The sequence below is a fragment of the Rhamphochromis longiceps genome, linkage group LG8 (genome assembly GCF_057381845.1).
Source record: "Rhamphochromis longiceps isolate RC_006_pf linkage group LG8, R_longiceps_female_GT1.1, whole genome shotgun sequence".
In the NCBI taxonomy this organism is placed as follows: domain Eukaryota; kingdom Metazoa; phylum Chordata; class Actinopteri; order Cichliformes; family Cichlidae; genus Rhamphochromis; species Rhamphochromis longiceps.
Genome location: NC_140564.1, coordinates 5,622,627 through 5,647,216, shown reverse-complemented (window position 1 = coordinate 5,647,216; position 24,590 = coordinate 5,622,627). Strand labels below are relative to the sequence as shown.

General features: G+C 43.7%; 3 protein-coding genes across 10 annotated transcripts in view; all 3 read right to left on the bottom strand.

Moving 5' to 3' along the window:
- The window catches only part of LOC146662982 (beta-1,3-N-acetylglucosaminyltransferase radical fringe-like), a 21,310-nt gene extending 18,038 nt beyond the window's left edge, over positions 1–3,272 (bottom strand). The window contains exons 1-3 of one of the 2 annotated variants that reach the window (XM_085415557.1): positions 2,658–3,272; positions 1,266–1,445; positions 1–196 (exon numbers count right to left, since the gene is read on the bottom strand). The exon at positions 1–196 is cut by the window's left edge and continues 365 nt beyond it. In XM_085415557.1, coding sequence (XP_085271683.1) covers positions 1–130 — 130 coding nt within the window. In that variant the 5' untranslated portion in view covers positions 131–196; positions 1,266–1,445; positions 2,658–3,272. The remainder of the gene's footprint in view (positions 197–1,265; positions 1,446–2,657) is intronic. The other variant, XM_085415556.1, reaches the window with a different exon arrangement.
- A 1,858-nt stretch (positions 3,273–5,130) lies between these two features.
- On the bottom strand, positions 5,131–15,697 carry LOC146662981 (protein NLRC3-like). Of its 3 annotated transcripts, none has more exons than XM_085415548.1 (12): positions 15,299–15,697; positions 14,700–14,808; positions 14,284–14,397; positions 13,766–13,844; positions 13,395–13,617; positions 9,866–11,663; positions 9,596–9,763; positions 8,188–8,361; positions 7,855–8,028; positions 7,556–7,729; positions 6,342–6,388; positions 5,131–5,819 (listed from the first exon to the last, which is right to left on the bottom strand). In XM_085415548.1, exons 2-12 carry the CDS (start codon positions 14,786–14,788, stop codon positions 5,257–5,259), a joined length of 3,603 nt encoding a protein of 1,200 aa, XP_085271674.1. In that variant the 5' UTR covers positions 14,789–14,808; positions 15,299–15,697; the 3' UTR covers positions 5,131–5,256. The 3 variants fall into 3 exon arrangements, with proteins under 3 accessions (XP_085271674.1, XP_085271673.1, XP_085271675.1); XM_085415547.1 differs by having other exon boundaries at positions 15,395–15,697; XM_085415549.1 differs by lacking the exon at positions 14,700–14,808 and having other exon boundaries at positions 15,395–15,697.
- Positions 15,698–16,546: 849 nt separating this feature from the next.
- Positions 16,547–24,590, bottom strand: part of LOC146662980 (V-type proton ATPase 116 kDa subunit a 1-like) — a 28,739-nt gene continuing 20,695 nt past the window's right edge. For 2 of the 5 annotated variants that reach the window (XM_085415552.1, XM_085415551.1), the window contains one exon: positions 16,547–18,643. In XM_085415552.1, the coding sequence (XP_085271678.1) occupies positions 18,550–18,643 (94 nt within the window). In that variant the 3' untranslated portion in view covers positions 16,547–18,549. The remainder of the gene's footprint in view (positions 18,644–24,590) is intronic. The other 3 variants (XM_085415550.1, XM_085415555.1, XM_085415553.1) reach the window with 2 other exon arrangements.

Sequence of the window (24,590 nt, the reverse complement as noted above, 5' to 3'; positions counted from 1 at the left end):
GTGCAGGGGGCCGGAGAGCTGGAATGAGCAGGAGCAGGAGGCCGCAGAACGCGAGAGAAAACAGGAAGCAGAACTTGCTGACCCCGACTGAAGCTATGTGCATCCTGACTGGCTGATGGAGCAGATTCATCAGCCTCCAGGGCTGCAGTCACTCCCAGCAGCACCCTGTCCCATCATCAGATCACAGCGACGAGTCCTGCATAGAAACAGGAAGATTCAACAGCGTGTGGAGAGGCACATTCATCCCAAACCCTCAGTTTAACAGCAGCACAACGTCACCTGCAACAACACGGGTCCAGCTGACGCTCTGCTAAAAGCCTAAGCTATTTCAAATGTATAAGCTACAAACATGATCAGACTGTGGGGATGAAGACGGCGAACCTCTGCCAACCACACGTGATTTATTACAGAAGTTGCAACACTGAGAAGAAAAAGCAGAACCCAATGATCAGGACACGTTACATGTTGTGCTGTAATCAGCTGTTTGATGTTTCCATCATTTTTCCTTTTTATAATTCAGTGTTTTCAGTGGATGACAGGATGGATCCTACAGAGCTGTGCTGCTGGAATATGTGCATAATGTTATAGGTGCCCCCGCCTGAGACCCCACCCCCACCGAAGCTGGTGTCAAACTGTGTGCTAATAAAAGTGGCCTGTATTTATATAGCGCTTTACTAGTCCCTATGGACCCCAAAGCGCTTTACATATCCAGTCACACACTGGTGATGGCAGCTACGTTGTAGCCACAGCCACCCTGGGGCGCACTGACAGAGGCGAGGCTGCCGGACACTGGCGCCACCGGGCCCTCTGACCACCACCAGTAGGCAACGGGTGAAGCGTCTTGCCCAAGGACACAACGACCGAGACTGTCTGAGCTGGGGCTTCGAACCGGCAACCTTCTGATTACAAGGCGAACTCCCAACTCTTGAGCCACGATCGCCACTTCTCCTCTTTAAGCCAGAGAGTCAGAGCACAGGACCGTTCTCTGCTTCACTTCATCCCGTCGTACGTGAGTGGGGGCAGCTGCGGTTGCTGTTTTCCAAAGTGTTCCTGATGCAGTCTTTTCCACCTGTTTTGAATGCAGGTCCACCTGAGCCCCAGACCAGGACTTTGTCACTGCTGCAGAGACGCTTCCCTCCGTTTGAATGCCTAAAATGCTTGCACAGCCACACGTCTCTGCCATGCCCCTTCATTAAAACAGGACATTACTTTTGCACGTGTCACTTTCTATATTTTATATGATATTTTCTGTGTGAAGGACTTACTAAGTGCTTTGCCTTTTAATCCTCCATTTCACAGCTGGATTGAGCTCGCCTGGTTCTCCAATGAATGCGCACATCTGTTTCCACTACTGGATTCTCCTCCATGCAAAGGGACTCACTTAGTTGCAAAATGGTGAACGGGATTTGCTGCCAGCCCCCATCTGAAGCGGTTCGACTGCAGTCCTACAGAGTGAGGGCAATCCAGCATTTACCAACAAAATCAGAGTGCATGATCTGAGAGGCTCGCTGCACACAGACTGCTGTACTCAGCAGCAGCTGCTCTTCAGACAATAATATACAGCATGTGTGTGCAGACAGCAAAGCAACAACTGTATCCCAAAACCCTTTCAGTACAGAGGAACACCTTTCAGCGTTGCTCACGTCTTCTCTTTACTTCTCCAGCCTGCTGTGGCAGATGGCACCGAGCCTGCTTCCACCAGAGACCGACCTGATAAAGGGGACGTCTTTTATCCCACTGTCACCAAGTCACAAGGGACCGGGGTTCCCTCTATCTTACTCTATAAAGCACCTTGGGACAACAGAACTGACGACCATCCACAACAACATGAAATTCCCCAGCACAGATGGAGAGGACTTGGCCTTCTAATGTGAAGACTGGCTCCTTTTGATGGTTTTCTTTTATAATAGTGTTAAATGGGACATTCAGAGGGAAGATGGTCAGACAAAACTAATAAATCATTTTTTCATCCATCATCTTCCACTGATCCACCTCAGGGTGATCTAGAGTCACCAAATGATCGAAGCACCTTCATGTTTGGACTGTGCAGCAAAACCAACCCTGGATATAAATCAGTCAGGGACTGGCCTCCCCAAAGCCCACAGCTAAACATTACTGAAGCTGTGCTGAATAAAGCCATTATGTTTGCATATTTCAATGTCAGTGCATTCAGTCATTGTACCCCGTTGTCTTCTTTCTGCTGTTCTCTGTAAGAGTCACCAGCAGCTCGGTGTCCCTCCACTGCACATGTCCAAACCCTCTCTGCCTCCAACCCTGTCCATCACGCCCAGTGAAAACGTGAGCATCTTCAGTCTCTTTGTCCAAACCACACATCACAGCAGAGCTCAGCACCTACATGCAAACCCTGCCTTTCACGCCTGCTGTGATCCTTGTGTCACAAACCAGCCACGGACGTCGTCCGTCTGTAAACGTGCTCAGTAAAGAAGTCGTTCAGTGTTAGCTCGGCGAATAAACCCCTCCAGCTGTGAACCACTGGGAACATCCGAGAAGAGCCGTAAACAGGCAGACTTTCGTGTCTCCTGCGCCACGCGCGTGAACTTCTTGTGCTACAACAAGCGCTCCTTAAATGGGAAGATTTTAAAGTGGAGTCTGGCATGGTGGAGGAGCACAGGCACCGGGGCTTCGCACCAACTTACCGTGAAACATCAGAGCACACGCGTTTACCACAGGAAACACCAGGAAAGCGCCACTGCAACACAAACGATCCCGGGTTTGTTGGACGGTAAACAGCACCTGGACCCGTCTCGTCGTCTTTCCCCGGTGTGCCTCCGCTCCGACGGCTCTCGGCTAGCCTGACGGTAGAAAAAGCCCCCTCCACCGGCAGAGTTACACTCTGTGCCCCGAGTGAGGGTTAGCCAAACACTCCACAAACGACGCACTCACGTCAGACCCGCACCGGGTTAACCACGGTCAAGAAGGCTGTTCCGGTCAAACCTTTCAAAATAATGAATACGACGAGCAGTTTGTCGTCGATGTCGGGATCAGCCCGTGTTTGTCTGCTCTGACTTCATTTCAACAGGAAATAAAACTTATGAGGACTGTGACTGAATCAGCTCTGTAACGCACAGCTTTGATGACGTTGTAACCTTAGTTTTATTTCCTTGTTTTAAAGGTAAATTCCAACCTTTGAATGTAACCAATCACCGTTTGAATGTCACATGGTTTGAAATGATCGTGTTAAATGTGCATCTTTTTATTGTTGTTAAAATGTTTCAAGTTCTACCTCAGCGCCCCCTGCCTGTCATGTTTGTCCACTGCATCAGTGGCAAAGCAGACTGAGACAGCAGGGGTCAGCGACCTACCAAAATAATGTCTATTTATTAGAAATATCAATAAGCTGATGTGTCACGTTCTTAAGCCTTACAATGAGATGAAACAGCCTTCACTGTAAGGTTCAAGGTTCAAGGTTCTTTATTTGTCACATGCATAGTTAAACAAGTATAACACACAGTGAAATGTAGCCTGACACGCTCCTCGACATGTGCAAAAATTGGTGGGGGGGTGTAGAGGAAGAACATTATATATATCTACATATAGTATATACACTGGGTGAATGTGCAGTAGTAGCAGCAAGCAGGTGAATTCTGTACATTTATATGAATAGACATCTGACTATTTTACAGGATAGACAATATAAACATATTTAAAATTAAAGGAATTGAAATGTACATTGTGCCTTGGTTTAGTGTCTGGAAGAGTCCTGTCTCAGTCAATTATAGATGATGTGAGAGGGCGGGTGTGTGTGTTTAGGGCATGGATGGCTTGGGGATAGAAGCTCCTCTTGAGTCTCTCTGTCCTTGCCCGGAAGATGCGGAACTTTCTACCAGATTGCAGAAGTTGGAACAGTTTGTTGCCAGGATGGGACGGGTCCTTCAGTATCACTAATAAGTGGAAATAATTTAAATCTTTGACCAAATGTAACTTCTCTGCAATGGATTTTTAAAAATGATTATTTAGTATTTTAATTTTGCCATGTCATTAGAGTAATACCATATTTTGTTGCATTTAGCAAATAAGACGTACAGCAACAAACAGCTCTGACAATGGTCCAAGACAGATTTATTTCAGCATTTAAGCTACACATGAGTGAATCATAACGATCTGATAATTTACAGTTTATTCAAGTAAATAGGGAGTCCTCTTCTTCAAAAGAGTTGGTGTGAAGTTTCACTAGGTTCTCTGCTGCGACCAACAGTTTTTATAGCATACATGATTCCCTTAGGCTGTGTCATTGAAAACAGTGCAGATAATACCCTTCTCTTTATTTATACATGAAGCCAAGTGATACAAACAGCAATACAGGCATGTATTAAACGTATAAAGGCCTGGATGTCCTGTAATGCTCTTCTCCTTAATTTTCCATCTTTATAGTCTATTAGTTTCACGTTTATTGTCATTGGTGTTACCCAGGCTGAAATACTGTTTCTCACCAGCCTCTACAGTGCAATAGTCAATACAATTTAAAAAAGAAAAAGTTTTAAAAAGAGCAGTAAAAAATCGTAACAATAAATGGGGATAAAGAACATAAAATCTAAATTCTAAAACAAACACAAGTCTAAACAGTCACACTCATACAGGTAGCAGCAGCCCTTTCACAGAAGGGGGTTGTTAAAGTAAGTAGTGTGTGTATCTGGGGAGTATATTGTGTGTGTGTGTGTGTGTGTGTGTGTGTGTGTGTGTGTGTGTGTGTGTGTGTGTGTGTGTGTGTGTGTGTGCGCGTGCGTGCGTGCGTGCGTGTGTGTGTGTGTGTGTGTGTGTGTGTGTGTGTGTGTGTGCAGATAGGGGGCATCACAGTCCGATTGTGGATCTTACAGTGTAGCTGTGTGAGTAGCTGAGTGGATGGGGAGGGGGCACAGTCCATTTATCAGTCTCACAGCTTGTGCAAAGAAGCCTTCCAGCATCCTGGTGGTTCTGCAGCTGATGCTCCTGTACCTCTTGCCAGACGGCAGGAGGAAGAACAGGCCATGAGACGGGTGGTGGGGGTCTCTGATGATGGAGATAGCTCTGTGTATGCGGCCCTGTTTGTAGATCTCCTCCAGAGGCGAGAGAGGGGCACCAACAATCCTCCTGGCAGTCTTAACAATGCTATTCAGTTGTTGCATCTTACAGGACTTGCAGCTGCCAAACCAAGATGTAAAACTTTGTGTCTGTTATAGTCCATTATAGTCCATGTTTGTCAGTTATCTTCAAATTATAAAATGCTTCAAATAAACGTGTAAGGAAAGCAGTTTGTCTCTAGTCTTCTGCATCCATCTGACATAGAGACACAGAGTTGTAAACACCATAGGTGAACTCTGACCGTATCCTGAAGATAGGATAAAGAGGTTCGGTGAAGCTGCAGTGGAACGTGTGGATGTGTGTTGGTGTATCAAAAATGATTCTGTAGAAGGATACAGTGCCAGCAGACCAGTCCAAATACACTCCCACTCTGTTCGTTTCAGTGGAGGGAGCAGGGCTATCTATGATCCGGACTGAGTTATTATGCCATGCAGAATAATTGTCAGCAGAACAGTCCAGACTCCAGGAGATGTTGTTCCCACCAATACGACTGTCAATACCATCACCACTCCTTTTAATCCCTCTGTAAGTCACTCCTATAGATACCAGCCCACTCCAGTCCACCTCCCAGTAACAGTGACCAGTCAGGCCACGTGTACACATCAGCTGGTACCAGCACTCAAACCTCTCAGAGTGATCTGGATACAGCCATTCCTCGTCGTCATCTGTCACAATGTTGTTTTCTGTCAGGTAAAGGTTCCTGTGTACTGTGTTCGGGTCCATTTTGAGTTCACAGGCGTCTGACGGCAGATCAAAATGAAAACAGAACCGTCAGAACCGTCCACAGAGCCAAGCACTGATGCCAGTCACATCACATGACTGCATCACCACGCAGATCACATGACCCAGAGCAAATTAATCCATTGTTATATCAAATTATTTTATACTACAGCTTCAGATAAACAATTAGTAAATGTACTGCAAGTCAGCAAGTTTAAGGCATAAAATCTTAAAAGGTAAAATCTTTTTGCCAACTTAATATTAAGAAATGTGATAACAACACATCGGTGCTAAAACATGAAACAAATCTTTTAACTGTGAGCTAACAGAGTTCAAAGACATTTGGTAGGCATCAAAGAAATGATACAAACTCTACATAATCAAGTTTGATCATAAATGTATTTAAACCTTCACAAAGTCCAGGTCATAGATCTGTCTTTTCTTTAGATGAATGACACTCGGTGTATGTATATATATATATATATATATATATATATACATAAGCTCATTTTAGCTTCATTAATCAAGCTAAAAACACTTACATTTCCTCAGTCCTGGTTTCAATCGTTGAGCTCCGCAGCTGTCCAGCCTGGAATAATAATTCAAACAAAGAGACATGAAAATGTTTTCATACATTCGTTGGTTTTGTTTAGCTGAGTTTGGAGGATAAGCAAGACACGATGTGCTTGACTAGCTAAAAATTTGCATCTCAGAACAGTATTCTGTCCTCTAAAAAAATCTGATTTATTACTTCCAGGCTGGACGACTGTAATTCATTATTATCAGGAAGTCCTAAAAACTCCCTGAAAAGCCTTCAGCTAATCCAAAATGGCTTCCTGTTAAATCCAGAATTCAAAATCCTGCTCCTCACATACAAGGTCTTAAATAATCAGGCCCCATCTTATCTTAATGACCTTGTAGTACCATATCAGCCTATTAGAGCACTTCGCTCTCGCTCTGCAGGCCTACTTGTTGTTCCTAGAGTATTTAAAAGTAGAATGGGAGGCAGAGCCTTCAGTTTTCAGGCCCCTCTTCTGTGGAACGAATTGTGGATTTGGGAGAGAGAGACAACCTCTCGACTTTGAAGATTAAGGTTCAAACTTTCATTTTTGCTAAAGCATAAACTAATGGCTGGATCAGGTGACTCCGAACTCTCCCTTAGTTACAGTGCAATGGGCCGAGGCCTCCGTGGGCTTCTTCACTCCCCTCTTCCAAATCTCTAAATGTTTATACACCTCTCTGCATTTAATGGTTAGTTATGATTCATCTCTGGCTCTCTTCCACAGCGTGTCTTTGTCCTGTCTCCCTCCCCTCACCCCAACAGATGGCCCCGCCTCCCCCGAGCCTGCTTCTGCTGAAGGTTTCTTCCTGTTAAAGTTAAAGTTTTTCCTTCCCACTGTTGCCAAGTGCTTGCCAATAAGGGTTTGTTTGTTGATTTTTGTAGGGTGTTCACCTTACAATATGAAGCGCTTTGAGACAACTGTTGTTGTGATTTGGGGTTATGTAAATAAAGTTGAACTGAACTGGATTGAGTGGGTGGCTATGGTATTGTTTGACCTTGGTAAAGACTTTTCTGATGGGTTTATAGCCTCAGTCACTTGTATTAAATAGAACATGATGTTTGTTTTGTACACTCTTGCTCCAGTTAGGGTAACCAAAAATGTTTTTACATGTGACTGACAGGTTGCTTGTAGTATCCATAGGTTGGTTTCTGAAGTCTTAATTTGAATAAGGTTACGAGCACCTGTCTTCCTACCTTAGAGAGTCCAATCTGCAGTGTGGATCCTGCAGTGCAGCAGAGAAGAGCGTCACTCCTGTGGGTCCTGGGTGATTATAACTCAGATCCAGCTTTCTTAGATGAGAAGGGTTTGAACTCAGTGCTGAGCTCAACGAAGCACAACCCTTCTTTGTTATCAGACAACCTGACAAGCTGTAAACATTTCAACATCATTGGGTTTATCTGTTTGAAATTTTGCATTAACTGTAGAAAATGTGTGATATGACAACATTAAAAAACTTGAAATAACAAAAAACAAAAGCATATTCTTATCTAACCTGAGAGTTTCAAGTTTGCACTGAGGACTCTTCAATCCACAAGACAGCAGCGCCACTCCTGAGTCCTGCAGGTCATTATTGTTCAGGTCCAGCTCTATCATACTGAATGACTGGCAACTGAGGACTGAAGCAAGAGCTTCACAGCTTTCATTCGACAGGCTACAGCCACCCAGCCTGAAGAAAAAAAAGAATTCAGTAAAATTTATAAGAAATCCAGCAAAATAGAATTTTCAGGACAAACTAGACCCTTCAGATTCTGAATGTTAGGCACCACAGGTTCAGAAGTGCTGATTTGAATATGAATGTTGTCACATGTTGTTGAAAAGCTCTTACCTGACAATCTTCAGTGTACACAGTTGACTCTCAAGTGGCGTGAAGAGATACGTGACTGCTAAATCCGTCAACTCATTATTATTTAGATCCAGCACTTCCAGAGTAGAGGACTGACTGCTGAGAACTCTGGAGAGAGTTTTACAGCTTCTCCATGAAAGCTCGCAGCCATTTAGCCTGAAGACATAATATTGAGCATTCATCAGAAATGTGGAATAAAAAAAATACAGAAAAAAAACAAAACAAATTTCAGCTCGTACTAATGAGAATTATTGAAAAATATTTGAATATAGATTTATTCATTCAGGGGTAGGTTCAGGTTACTATGGTGTCATTCATCGACACTATACATTTTCAATACAAACAGAGATAACAGAAAAGCATAATATTGCATAATGAAGAAATAAATAAAACCAAAAATGCCTCCTCTGTTTCACAATTTGATTTAAAATCATGTTAAATGAAATCATCATGGTTTATTAAGGTGGAAATAAGACAGCGTTGTGAAACATGACTAAGCTTCTCAGTTTGTTTCAAAGTTCAGTTTGGAATCTATAATTGTTCCGAGGTATTTGGACATTACACCATCGGACCTTTAAGGGACATGATCTTGAAGAGCACAGCCTCCATTTATTTTAAAACCACTAACAGGGAATCTAGCCATTTTTTTAACACTATTTGATTTTATTAACTGAAGTCCCCTCATTTCAGTGTTCCTGTTGAGATGTATACTTTAATTAAATACAATTACATTTAAGTATTGATTATTCTGAGCTCTTGATGTCCCCATTTACTGTGTTTTTCTGTTAAAGGTAAAGAACCCACATTAAACCTGTAATTCAGCGTTTGTTTGGGGTTGTTGTTTGTTTTTTCAGAAATGAATTCTTCTTATTATATAAAATTTAGATTTTGATTTATTGAATCACGTTTTTTGGTTGCTGTAATACAGTGGTTCTTTTAAGAAAAAATAAGATCTATGTTTTTCTTCTTCCTAAGATAATCTATCAAGCTATCAATCTATCTATTGGGCTGTCTGTCTGTCTGTCTGTGTGACCTGTAAATTGTGCGAACTGCAGCAAAAGAACGTGGATTAGAAATAATCATCAGTCTATTTGTATGCTATTTAGCACCAAGAATATTCACTGAGTAAAGCTTTTACTTTGATCTGGCCATTATTAGATTATGGGGCCAAGTTTAGACCTGAAAGCACAGAGTGGCCTTTAATGTTTAAATGGATCCAGCTGAAAGTTTAAGAGTCTCAGTGTGCAGCCATCACACTAAAAATTAATGGTAAGTATGAAAATACACATATGAACTTATGGAGATTAACAGTTTCCTGACTTTCCCTGTTTCATTTTCTAACCTATATATTTAAATAATACAATTTTAGTGTAAAAATTCTGAAACCAACCTGAGAACCTCAAGTTTAAAGTTTTTCTCCAGATCTGCAAACATTGTCCTTATGCCTGAATCATGCAGGTTGTTGTAACTCAGGTCCAGCTCTTTTAAACTAGAGGACTTGCTAAGAACAGAGGACAGTGCTTTACAGCTTCTGCTCAAAAGGTTACATCCAATCATCCTGATGGGGTAAGGAAAAAAACAAGTAGGAAGTTAATCATTTTTTCTCTTTCTTTACAGTATTTAAAGTGACAGTGACTTATCTGGTCGTGCATGAACATACAGAGATTTACTGGAAGCTTTGACCACTGGCAGCAGCCACATAAGACCTTCTTCAGAAGCAGAGTACTTCCTCAGGTCAAACTCATTCAAATCTTTTTCTGAAGACAGTAAGATGAAGACCAAAGCAGACCACTGAGCAGGGGATAGTTTAACCGTGAAAAGATTTCCTGATGTCAACGACTGTTGGATCCTTTCCACTAGAGAGTGGTCGTTCAGCTCATTCAGACAGTGGAACAGGTTAATGCTTCTCTCTGGGGACAGATTCTCCCCAATGTTCTCCCTGATGTACTTGGCTACTTCCTGGTTTATCTGTGAGTTTACGCCTGTCTCTTTGAGTAGTCCTTGTAGGAGAGTCTGATTGGACTGCAGTGACAAACCCAAAAGGAAACGTAGAAACAAGTCCAAGTAACCATTTGGACTTTGTAAGGCCTGTTCCACGGCACTCTGGTAGAAGAGTTTCAGTTCATATTGATTAGGCTTTGACATCTGAGTGGTTGTTTGCTCCTCTTCCAGCAGGTTGATTCCAGAGTTGATGAAGGTCAGATGGACGTGAAGAGCAGCCAGAAACTCCTGAACACTCAAATGGACGAAGCAGAACACCTTGTCCTGGTACAGTCCTCGCTCCTCTTTAAAGATCTGTGTGAACACTCCTGAGTACACTGAGGCTGCTCTGATATCAATGCCACACTCTGTCAGGTCTGATTCATAGAAGATCAGGTTTCCTTTCTGCAGCTGATCAAAAGCCAGTTTTCCCAGAGATTCAATCATCTTCCTGCTCTCTGGACTCCAGTGTGGATCTGTCTCAGCTCCTCCATCATACTTGACCTTTTTCATTTTGGCCTGAACCACCAGGAAGTGGATGTACAGCTCTGTCAAGTTCTTGGGCAGCTCTCCTCCCTTCTTGGTTTTCAGCACATCCTCCAGAACCGTAGCAGTGATCCAGCAGAAGACTGGGATGTGGCACATGATGTGGAGGCTTTGTGATGCTTTAATGTGGGAAATGATCCTGCTGGCCTGCTTTTCATTCCTGAAACTCTTCCTGAAGTACTCCTCCTTCTTCGAGTCAGTGAACCCTCTGATTTCTGTTATTACGTCAACACATTTAGGATCAATATGACTGGCCATTGCAGGCCGCGTGGTTATCCAGAGTCGAGCAGATGGAAGGAGTTTTCCTCTGATAAGGTTTGTCAGCAGTGCATCCACTGAGGTGGACTCTGTGACATCAGTTAGGATCTTATTATTTTGAAAGTCCAGAGGAAGGCGACACTCATCTAGACCGTCAAAGATAAACACAACCTGGAAGTCTTCAAATCTGCAAAATTCTGCATCCTTTGTTTCAGAGAAGAAGAGATGAACGAGTTCTACCAAGCTGAACTTTTCCTCCTTTAATCCATTTAGCTCCCTGAAAGTGAATGGAAATGTAAACTGGATATCTTGGTTGTTTTTGCCTTCTGCCCAGTCTAGAGTGAACTTTTGTGTTAATATCGTTTTCCCAATACCAGCCACTCCCTTTGTCAGCACTGTTCTGACTGGTTGATCTCTTCCCAGCAGCGGCTGAAATATGTCTTTACAGGCGATTGTCTTTTCTAACCTCGCACGTCGTCTAGATGCTGTTTCGATCTGTCTGACCTCATGTTCGTCACTGACCTCTCCGGTCCCTCCCTCTGTGATGTACAGCTCTGTGTAGATCTGATTGAGAGGTGTTGGGTTTCCTACTTTAGTAATTCCCTCAAACAAATGCTGGAACTTCCTTCTAAGATTTAATTTGAGTTTATCCTGGCAAATGGATGCACCCACTCCTGTTGGACAAAAAACAAATGAGATGGTGTTAAAATTTCAGAACAATGAACAGCTGGTCAAAATTTAAAATATGAGGCTTTTCTAGCAGAGGATAAAATATAATCTGTTTGATAACCACGACAGCTGTGTGCTTCTCTGTGCTTCTCTGTGCTTCTCTTGGGCTGGCTGCTTCAGTCTGTATGCCAAATATCACTGGGCAAAATAAGAAGCCCAAGTTGCTCAGCAATGCCTCCACTGCGGAATTAATTCAATTCAGTTTTACCTATACAGTGCCAAATCACAACAAGAATCGTTTCTTAATGACTTGCTTTGTGAAATAAAGGTCACATTGACTCATCAAGTACTTTTAAATATACTTGTAATGTTTGTACAGACAATGACTAACCGTGTGGATGATTTCTTATTTTTAGACTCATTAAATAGTACGTTAGCCGCAGAGAAATCACTGGGTTATAGTGTCATATCCCAGTCGTTGTACACGACTACGTGCACCCACAACAGACTGAGGCTTTGCATTAGGGGTGGGCGGTATAAACAGTATATGGTAGAAACAATATGAATTTGACCAACGGTAGGGATTTTGACTATACCGCTCTACTGCGATAGTGCATGCTGATGATGTCATCAAGTGCCTGTTTTGGTCAAAAGCATTGCAGCAGCTGCAAGAAAAATCATCTGCAAATTATGCCAGCGACAGTAATAGTGAAGAGATGAAGCACTTTTGGAATATGAGGAAAGCCAAAAACTGTGCTTCCTCCACTTCTGTACCATTGATTCATTAATGCTGAATTCTCTGGCAGCTGCTCTATTCCCATGTTGTTGCAGTATATTAATGACTAACCTCGTATTGTGGATGGATTATCTCAGTTGTTCTCCTGACTGAAGTTTGGTCCATTTAGAGCATCCTGCCATGCGATTGCATTTGTCCCTAACCATCGGGAACCCTCATGTTAACTTTTATCGATTGGAAAAAAGTTAGCGTTCATCCTCCAGCTTCACTGTGTTTATATATATATATATATCTGCTATATATGCTAACATAGCTGTGTCGCTAGCAATCACGTAGCACATCATTATATACCAGCTAGCCCAACTTCAGTAACCCTACAAACATCACTGCATGTTTAGGTGGAAGCTAGCGAGCTAACTTCCTGCTAACTTCTAACGCTGTTGAATTTAATAAATTCTGTTTTCATGGATGCCTGGATGTTAAACTTAATTGTTACACCCGGTAAAGCAGCAACACTGATCATTTTATTAAAGGTGAAATAATTTAGACAGTTTTTAACTCTCAGTGATGCTGCAGTGTTTGTTTGACTTTGGGACCTAAAGTGGACGGAGTTTAGGACCCAGATTACTCTGCGAGGCTCCTGACTACAGTAGCCGTAATGCTCCAACAATCCATCAAGCAGTGCGGCTTCGTAGCTTACCAAAGTCGTACTACAACATTTTTGACAGATTTTTGAGCGCCGTGTAGCACATGAAATCGGTTTGAGGTCAGTGAGCACAACCAGAATTCATACATGAGACGCACCGGATTGTAAGGCACACTGTTGATTTTTGAGAAAATTTACGGACTTTAAGTGCGCCTTATAGTGCGGAAAATACGGTATACAGAAGAAAATAAATTGTGATATATATCGTTACCGCACATGCTTCAACCTATACTGCGATATGGATTTTAGGCCATATCGCCCAGCCCTACTTTGCATCAGTGGGAGTGCCCTTACTGCTCTGCAAACAGACAGCCAGCTCCTCCTGGTTCATCCCCCTCAGAAAGTCCAGTGTGATCTTCACAAAAGCCTCCCTGGTGCTCCATGTCTGCTCTTCAGCCTTAGAAGCTAACACATCCTCATCCTCGCTGTCCTTCTCTGGGCAGGTGGAACGCTGCAGAATCCTCTGAAACCTTTTAAGCTCATTCTTCACAAAAGTGATGATGTTCTCTTCAAGCAGCTGGAAGACAATATTATAGGAAATTATCTTTCAGCATTTATGCATGTATTTATTTATGCATTGTGCACATATTCTCCTCTGTCAGGGGAATGTCATTGAGCCAATTAGAAACAGAACAGTGATGAAAATGTGCTTTAGACTTTCCCACCATAAAAACTGAGTCCAACGTTGTTTGATGCTGCTGAGCAGACTGACAGCTATGAACCTCAGACTTTTGTTGCCTGACTCTGCGAAGAGAGCGCACACGTGCACACATCCACAATTAACATTATTAAATGCAGTAATGGTCAGTAACACTATGGATCACTGCATAAATAAACTGAAAGTTGAATATGTACACAGTTATTTCTGGTATCTGTCCTCTGATCGGCACATATTCAGCACAGCACGGACCAGTAGGTAACGATAAAGGGTCTACAGGTGTCTACAGGTGTACGTGGGATTAATGAAATACTAACTGAGCCAAATGAAATGCAGAACAACAGTAAAGTGGGCGGGACACTGACAGTTTACATCAGCTAAGTGTAGGAGTGAGGACAGCAGTGTGCTATGAGACGCTCACAAGTCCCTGATGGAGTGGACATTTAACCCTTAGGTGCAGCATTAGTGATGTTTTTGAAAACAAAGAGGCAGGGCTGATTGCTTTTATGACTTTCAAAATGTTACCTTTTGTCAACAGAGAGGTTCCCTTCTTTGAAATTTAAAGGCGGGTCCATAGACCAGTCACTTTTCATGGACATAGAGCTGGACAGAGGAGAGCCTGCTAACTGCTTCGGCATCCTGGTAGGGAAACAGCATACTATATATTAAATTTCAAAGATATCAAATCCAGTCATTATGTGTTAATGATTTTATTATACTTACTTTCTATTTGTAAACATTTACTTTAAAAACTGATTTTTTGGATAAACAAATACATAGAGGGACATAACTTGGTGAAGCCCACATGGTTACTCCACTTCCTTTACAACATGGCTCACTGTGTTTGCCATGGGGGGAGACCCCCACAGAGCATTGCCTCAGGATTATTTTAAAATGAAATAGTACTAGTTTGTATGCCGTATAAGAAGTTCTTGTCTCACCCCGTAGCTTCATTGCCCAGGCAGGCTTCCATGCTCTTGGCATGTTTAGATGGTGTGCCCCCCTCCTCTGTGTCTCCACACTGACTCATGGCTGAGTGGACCACAGTGTCTTAACACATGAACACACACAACAACATGAATGCTGGGCAGCTCAGTTACGAACACGACACTGTGCTGGATAATAAAGTTAGCGCCCAAGCTCATGTCATCACCTGTTCACTCACACAGCTCAGCAGCAGCTAGTTTCTGTATTTCACCTGGACCCACAGAACGGGAGCATGATCAAAGTCGACTTTGATCATGCAGAAATAGAGTCATATTAAAACATACCGACATCAGATAAACTATATCCAGTAGAATGAAGATGCACAAATACGCAGGACGCCATCTACTTCCATTAGATATTTGCATCCTATGCTGTGAGCTGTTATACTCCACACTGTGCCATTGGCCCGATATTACTCATAGCTTGATAGCGCAAAGCATGTTATGTGATTAAACACTGCAGATGGAAATGTATTATATAAATATGAAACCAATGAAACGACGCTGGGCCCGCAGTTCGGCCCACTCCCTGCTGACTGTATCTGCCCTCTTACCTGTTCAGCTGTTGCACATTTTACATACAAGCTCAAATGTACATTCAACATTGTTACGTTATGAGTGGTGCTCGGTAAAAGAAGACTTTTAAATACCTTGTAGCCAGAAAAACGAGCCGCAGCTCTGCGTAGAAATGAAACCGAAACTGTTTTCAGTTGTGAAATGAGGAGAGAGCTCAGCAGTGACACCCTGAGGCAGAGACGTGATCACTGAGATGTGACCAGAATTATTTCAGTGGTGGATTTCCACAAAATCATCTATTCTTAGCCATTTTATTTACAAAGCAAGGAGAGACGGGCATTTGTCGATAGGCAGATTTGGAAAGGATGTGCAGATGGAAGCGTACTAACAAGTAAAGGGGGCTGAAAAAGGCTCCCGGAGGAGCTGATTAAGGAAGACAATTGGAGAGGAGGATGAATCAGGAAGTGTAGAGGAAGGCGGAGGAAGTGAGAGCCGCTGTAAAGAAGTCGATGCAAAGCTGTAGTAACCTTGGCCAAGATACTAACCCCGGTGGTAAACGGTCTCTGATGCATCCATCAGAGTGTGGACGCTAGAAAGAAAGCACCACTGCATAGAAAAAGTGTGAATGGGTGTGAATAAGGCATGTTGCATCAAAGTTTCAGTGCTCGGGGAGAGTATAAGAATCAGGAGAAAAGAATGTTTCCTATGGGAAAGATTCATGGATGCAGTGAAGGACACGCAGAGGGCTGATGTGAGGAAGGAGGATGCTGGAACGGGGGAGATGGAGGCAGATGATGTGCTGTGGAGACGCCAAGAGGGAGCAGCTGAAAGAAGACGTTTTCCTTTAGAAAAAGCCTGCAGTGACATCTGTGGTCCGACAGCATGGAGGAACTTTATATACAGTCAACAAGTTGCCCTGCTGTGGTATGGTGGAACAAAAGCAAGGAATGAAGCTAATCATAAGGATCAACTTCTGTTCATCAGAGAGGAAAACACAAAAACTTGTGTGTAAAACAGACATTTCTACTCTCTAAGGTTTATGTGACTTTCTGGGAATGCTGGTTTTATTTTACAGAGAACTGATGGATCATTAGGATTTCTTATTTCCTATAAGATGCTGTGGAGCGCCTACGATTGCAGGTGAAGGCACCATGGTGATGTACCCCAACAGGAAGTTGTTAGTCTGGTTGAAAGGCGGAAACTAATCGGAAATCTATCACAATAAAGTGTTCGGACTTATCATCTATTTACAAAAGAACACACACGCACACACACACACACACACACACACACACACACACACACACACACACACACACACACACACACACACACACACACACACAGCATGAATCCCCAGGTGTCTGTTTATTATTAACACATTAACACTTTACACTTCTTGTCACTGTTCAACATCAACAGCACGTCTGATTTTTTTCTCATCCAAATGGAAACACGAGTTCATTACAGCACTTCAAATACACGTTCCCATAAAACTAAACACAGGGATGATGAAAATCCAGTTCAATAACAGCTGTGGTGATCAAACCAACATGAATGCCGACTAACGGCTGACTAAACCTTAAATCTCAGACATACTCAGGAGTTGGAGATGCTGGACGCTGATTTCAAACCATTAAATAAAAGGCTAAAGAAACAAAGGACAGTCCTGAAGTCTATATGTGATATTATCTTCCAAGCTTTGAAACAATCAGAGGTGACGGTACAGAGTTTGGACAGTTCCCTCTTTAACTGGTTTACAGCAGGAAACAGAGACGGAGCAGGTTACAGCCATACACTAATTCAAACCAAACATTCACTTTAAAAGCTGCAATGAGATTATGATTCTAATGCTGATATCACATTGTTAAAGATGCTTTAATCCTGGAATACGTGACCTGTGAAAACACTCATCACAGCTGAGGTGTTGTCACTGCAGGAGCAGGATCTTCAGTGGGTTCCCAGTGAAAACTCTCCCAATAATCACGGTCTGCGTGGAATCAGTCCTGAGAGTGCAACAGCTCGACTCACAGCAACAAACAGCTCAACGTGCTGTTTCATGTGCAACAACAGCCTTAGTTTGTGATCTAAACTCTCAAAGATGGAGACGTGCATGTGCATAAAGTCTCCTTTGATATGTGAGCATGTGTGACTGAACTGGCAAAGTATGTGACAATGCATCACAGGTGATGTACGGGGACTAAAAACAAATGCTTGTTTAAAAAGTTAGAATCAAACGGTGAGAACCTCGTCACTGTGTAAGATGGACACTTACAGGAATGATCACAGTTGTGATCGAGCAAAGAAACATCGCAAAATATCTGACAAAGCCGACTGGATGTTGTCTCACTGAGTCAAAGTTACAAAACCTACATTCTGTATTTCCAGTAAGCCAAAGCATTTATCATGAGATGTACCATGTGATAAGAGATCTGACATATGTACAGCGGAGTAGTGCTCCACCACTGGGGAACCAAATATTCATACAGAGCTTAATCAGTTTAAAATCATTTAGGGAGTAAATGAGCGATCGCAGCGCCGCCCGATGTTAGGGCCAGATTTAGTGCTAGTGTGAAACCTTCTGCTGGGGTTCACCAAAGAGGGCAAAGCTCCACGTTCACATACGAAGCTGCCATCAGATTATTTCAATGATTACCTGCAAAGAGCAACACAGACGACTGGAGCGAGGTGTGTCCTCACAGAAACAATACAGTGTAAGCACAGGTTTTACATACATCTGTGTGAAAGCAGCACAGCAGCTGATGAATGAGAGCAGGTGGGGCTCAGGTTCAGCTCGGGTGCAGCTCGGGTGGAGCTGGTCTCCAAGGATAGAAAGATGATCCAGGGAGCAGTGAGCTGTAAGCAGCATGTGAGAACTAATGACGACAGTCACACAGACAGACGACTTTATGTCCTTAAATCCAGCGAGACGCGATCATTTATTTACGTTTGATTGTATATAAACTTGTGGGCGACCGATGATGCACCTCTGCATACACGTAACTGCTGCATATGAAAATATTCTTTTGTTCAGCTTGATTTGACCTTTGTGAAAATGTTTGGACTGATTGTGTGATATCTGTGTTTCAGTCTAAATGCAAAGACCAGGTTTGTGGGTATAAGCCCAGGAGTACGCTTCACTTCACAGGGACTAAACTACAGCTCATACACAATAAAGCTTCACAAAGTGCCACCAGGGGGAGACAAAACACTGCACTGGGGCTCATGCACGGCCACACAAACACAGGACGGGATCACTGAAGACTGTGCTGGATGGGCCGAGGCCCGATCACTCGTCGAATCTTCCCTCCAGGATGCTCTCGAACGAGAAGGGGACAAACTTGAAGCCCTGGCCCGAGTAGAACTTGTTCTGGAACTCAACCCTGAAAGAAAAAGAGAGAAGACTGTTTGGTTAAATATCCACACAAGCATGTATGAAAGTTGTCCCGTTAAAGCCTTTTTAAACTAGTCAGAAGCTCCACATGTCTCCAGCATGTACACCCCAGAGCTGGTTCCTGCCGCTTGTTTTAGCCCCGCCCACAGAGGCTGTTTCTGTACTTGTGGCTTTAAATGAAACAAGCCGCTGCTGCCCACACCCTTTCCAGTGCTCTGCCTTTCCAGCCATTCCCAGCAACGGAAAAGAAGATAAAACTCAAATTGGGAGTTTGGATTGAACCTAAATGCAGACACAATGTTATTTATATAGCAACAGTGCACAGCAACAGTCATCTGAAACCCACAAGCAGCACTTTGTGATGTTGGTCAGTTACAGCAGGAGGAGGAAAGAAGTATTTATGTGTTATTATCAAAGCAACCTCAGTGGGAGGAGAGTGGACGAGAAGCGACCTGAGTTTTATTTGGGCTCTAAAGTCAGTGACAGTTTGGTCAGAGATGATGAATGACCCGACCAATCAGGTCCGAGGGCGTTCTCACAGCTACAGTTCGTTTACTTTGGTCCAAATCAGCTGATGAGTTTGTAAACTTGTAGCGTTGTAGTTGCACACTTCACTTCCTGCCTAGCTCCTGGAGTTTGTTTGGAGCCGTACCATTTTCACTTAGGGCTGTCCTCATTAATGTCTGTGTGTAGAGTTATTTTGAGCGGACAGCAAGTTGACACTGTTACACAAGCTGCACACTGACTACTTTACATTGTATCAAGTGTCATATCTTCAACGTTGTGATGAAAAGATATAACAAAATACTTTTTCTCACTTTTGTGAGATACAGCATGTACAAGGACGTTTAAATGGAGGAACACGCCCTCAGCTCATCCATTATTGAGACATTTATGATGAAGCAATCAGGTGCATCAATAAGCTGACAGCCAAAGCCATTGTTCCAGAGACAACTCCTTTTCCAAACATATTCTTCATGCACATCGGCTCTGTTTTAATCTGGGACCTTCTGGTGTGGTACCGGTACAATCGCTCCATTGCTCTGACTGTTGCAAACAGAACACACTGCAAAGAAGTCTAGAAACCTGCAGCACGTGTATTGTTTGACCTCAGAGCTTCAGAACATCACTTCTGTTCAGGACAAAAACAAGTGAGGATGATAAAATTCATCTGTCCGTGTGTGTGAGGCATTCCAGTAAACCTTCCCACACAGCCGCTGAATTATTCCCCGACCAGCAATGTGAAAAGGATGATCGTAAGTGTGTGTGTGTGTGTGTGCTCTACAGGCTTTAAAATAAAATGATGAAGCAGGTCAGTTCGAGACTTCATGTGTCTGATACTTGGAGTTTAAAGCATTTAAAGCACATGATTGTGAAATAAAACTGCTAGAAGGACCTGACGGTTCACTCCGTGTGACTCACCTCATTACAGTCTGTCACGGGCTGACTCAGTATCCAACCAGCCGCTGTGTTTTTTCCACAGTTAGGATTCTGAAAGCCTCCGGCCCTGACAACCCGTGATGACTTCATTTAAGAGGAAAAGCTAAGATGGTTGCTGGCCTCGGTCAGCGAGGGAGTGCCCAGGAATGTTTCCCGGCTGTGGCAAATATTTGGCCTTCCAGAGATGTGAGAGGGCAACACTTAAACAGAGGAAAGAAACGAGCGCTCCTCTCATCTGCCTCGCCACGCTGCCGTGGAAACAGATTCCTGAGCCTAACGTGCGCGACGCTTTATGGACTGTGGTGTGTTTGTGCAGACAGCTCATCAGAATGTGTGTGTGAGGCGTGAACAGCTCAGGGGAACATGGAGGCTCACTTTGAACATCATCATTTCCACTCAGTCACTCAGCTGTGTGAAAAATACTCCGGTGCTCCTTCTGAAGCTTACAGAGGTGTGCTGAGCGACACACTGACGCTTCATGAACCTTCACTGTGTGTCCCTGTGGGTGATTGAATAAGAAATATCTGAAGTTGCTCCAGACTTAGATACGAACAAAAGTGATGTACAGACACGGCCCAGGATGCAGGAGAAACACAACACATCACAAACACCAAACCTCTGACTTGTTCATCGCCCGTCCAACACTAACTGTGGCTGAACGTGGGGAGGTCGATCCAACGTTAAATCCACACTTTCACATTCAGCTCTCTTCCACAACCATCTCCTGCTTCTTCCTTCTCCCATCTGTGGATAAAACCCTGAGATACTTGAACTCCTTCACTTGGGGCAGCAAATCCACTCGGTGGGCGGTCGACTGAGGACCACAGCCTCACTAGTGCTAACGCAGTACTCGGGTGTGAACCGCCCACTGTGACCAAGAGGTCATCAGTCAACAGAAGCACCCGTCTGAAACAAGTCCGACTCACTGCAGGACACCACACACACTGCAGACAGCAGACAGCATAGTTTGAGGAACTTTCAGCAGATGCTGTGACGTTACTGTCAACCCTTCTGGGGATGATACTCGTGCACGACCGCCTTAAACACCTAAAGTAACTGAACATCATGATGTGTACCGTTCAGACATGCTGGGAAACAACGCGTTTCTGTCACGTATCCTGCTGAACAAACTCTCCGTGTACGAGTCGCGCAGCTCTCACAGATCATGTCGCGACTGAAAAGCCAGAAGTGCCAACTTTGTAAGAAACATTCATTGTTGATGGACGAGGTCCAACAGATACCTTTGCCATACCATACCTTTGCTATAACAGGTCACATGAGCCAGACACACACACACACACACACACACACACACACACACACACACACACACACACACACACACACACACAGTGACCAGCCTACATGCTTAGATTATGGGGATGACATCATTATTGGAGGCTGCCAGTGCTGCCCCTCAGCCTATGGACGCAGCTATGGTACGAATTTGAAAATCCTCAGTGGTTTTCAGAGAAGTTGACCTTTGACCTCATTAGGTCGTCGGGATTCAAAGTTGTCCCGTCACCTTCTTCTTAAGCTGTCATATTCACTTCAGGCTGCGCTCAGCAGGGGGTCGCCATGGTGAGTGCCCCATGTGTGCGGTACACAGGTAGGACTAGACAACACAAACTGAAGGACTGTTCAGAGTGTGGATGTAACACAGCTGTGCTGGAGCAGCGTCCACCTCAGCTTCTTATACAAATCAGCCTGAGAGGAAAGGCTGAGCATTACCACTGTGCCTCCATCCAACAAAAACACACAGGCCATCCTCTCTGAACAATGACGTAAACTCTGTGTGAAAGCAGACGTGAAGGATTAAAGAAAATAAACACAAAGCTTTCACAGAGCGTTCAACTCTGCCAGCCTGAGCGGTGCTGTGGTTCGTTTGTAGACAGCCCATAAACGACTCTGTAAAGCTACCAGCTCAAACACCAACTGTAGTGCCAGTGTGTTACCCTGTGAGTTTTGCCACTTGCTACCAGGACTTCTACCCGACACGAGACAGTAATGTAAATTTCATCATTAGACGACGAGTTAAAGTTATCGTGCTGTCGTCTGTAAGTCTGACAGTTTTGTGCGACTCTTCCGACTCGTCCACGGAGCCACCTCACTAAAACGCACCAGAGCCTCCAGCAAGCAGACGTCAGTGAGCATGACAGGAAAGACTAATCGGCCACAGCTGTCCAACACTACAGTCCCCACATTACAATACATGCTATCACAGAGTACAGGTGAGCATCCACACTGTGCCCAGAGAGGATGCAATGAAACGCTGCGACGGACAAACGGAGTTCTTACAAAACACATGAGGAAACCTAAGTGGTGCGCCTCAGAGGTGCTTCCTGCTGCGCCCGCTCTACTCGACAGGACAAGACGTTCTGGAGACACCGGTGTCCATTTCCCTTTAGTCACAGCTAATGATCATGGTTTCATGTCATGTGCTCTGTACTGGATCATCTGTCACTTCCACCACCTCCTCATAGGCCTCTGCAATATCCTGTGATTTTCAAAATAAACGTCCGGAGCCGCATGCGGCTCTTTAGTCCTTACAGTGCGGCTCCGCGTGGTTTGGGAAAATAAATTAGAAGTGTTTAGATGAAGTGTATTTTATTTATATTAGTTCTTTTTTAACTTGTAGTTCTAAATTGGAAGATTATTGTGATATTGAAATATAAAAATAAAATTCTATTATTTTTTTCATCGCTCAAAATAAGCGTCACACTCGTGGAAGCTGAAACGGCGTGCATTTATCGAGACTTTCAGCCCCACGTAGGCCAGTTATGGACCTTCGGATCCACATTATGTCAGCAGCTCCACCGTGAACTATGTTAAAACAAACACGCTCACGCCCCACAGACGACAGCTTACAGTCCTGTAGAGATAAAGTGACTTCGTACAGCCCCGACCTGCAGACGCTGTGCGCAGAGGTTCAGGAGCAGAAGTCCCGTTGTAAACATATCACAGCAGACCCGACGATGTTTGCATGAACGCGCTTTTCAGCTTCTCTTTATTGACCACCTTACACACAGTTGCTGACGCACACAGCCGGCTGTAGCTTTGCAGCTCACAGCCCCACACATACCACCAGACGTTAAGGCGGCGAGGCGTGATTGCGGGTGCCGCTCATGTGTGTCCGCCTCCCCTGCAGCGGCGCTGCAGACCACGCAGTTTTTGTTTGCTGGATTATTTTAGTTCAGCTTTTGTTGTATTTCTTTAAGAGTTCAAAATGTGTTCATTACATGAATAAAATGTAGTTTTCTCTGTAGCACTTCATGGAGTTCATAATAAATTCATCTACGTATTTTATATTCTTTACATTTGATCTTTTACATTGTGTATAATGTCTGTTGACTGTATTGTTTATTTTAATATTCGTGTACAGCGCTTTGTGACTGCCTGTCTGTGAAAAGCGCTTAATAAATAAACTTTTACTTACTTTAGTTGTTCACACAAAGCATAAAGGTAAAAATCAATATATACAGTGTTATCTTCATTTTAGATGTCAACAAGTATTTGCGGCTCCCAGTGTTTTCTTTTGCGTGGAAACCGGCTCCAAATGGCTCTTTGGGTGCTAAAGGTTGCCGACCCCTGACCTAAGCAATCATAGACGTGTGCTGCAGCGTGCAGCTGCCAGCCAAAGCACGATTACACTGCACAGCTGAAAAATTTCACTGCTGTGTAATGTTTGACATTTGCTGTATGTCAGTGTAGTTGGATTAGCAGGGCGGAGTGCGTGCTGGGAGGCGATGGAGCTGGAAGGTGTGTAAGGTCCTCTGGAGTTCGGTATGATAACAGTTCAGTAAACCAGTTTGAGAAGGTCCGATTCTGCTGGAATTCCTCATGAGCTTTGGCAAAAGTACCCGTGTGTGTGTGTGTGTGTGTGTGTGTGTGTGTGTGTGTGTGTGTGTGTGTGTGTGTGTGTGTGTGTGCGTGCGCGTGGGTATTAACATGTTCATGTGGACCACAAATTGGTGGTTTACTATGCTTGTGGGGACAAACAGCCCTTGTGGGGACCAGGATTTGTTTGAAGGCATTTTTGAGACTCAAAATGTGGTTTTAGTGTCAGGGTTACAATTAGGTTATGGAAAGGTTCAGGGTCAGGCATTCATTTTTAATGGTTAGGGTACGCGGCTAGGGAAACCATTATGTCAATGAGATGCTATAAACACACACACACACACTCATGTGTTTGTTTTCCATCAGTGCGGGACTGTTTAGACCTGAAGACAGTTTACTTTCTGCTTTCACGTGCGATGCATGGAGCTGCCTGTGAGTGGATATTTTCTGCAGTCAGAGTAATCATCTGACAAAAGCTCAAATGTGTCTCTGACCTCATGTGTGTCCTCCCTGCTCGTAGCAAACACATCAAAATAAGGCTTTTATGCAAACACTGAATACAAATTTGCTTCCTTGAAAAAGTTACAGTTCAGTATTGAATATTACATAAAACAAAAACTGGACACTGTGCCTGTCACACCGACACAGAGGGGAGCTTC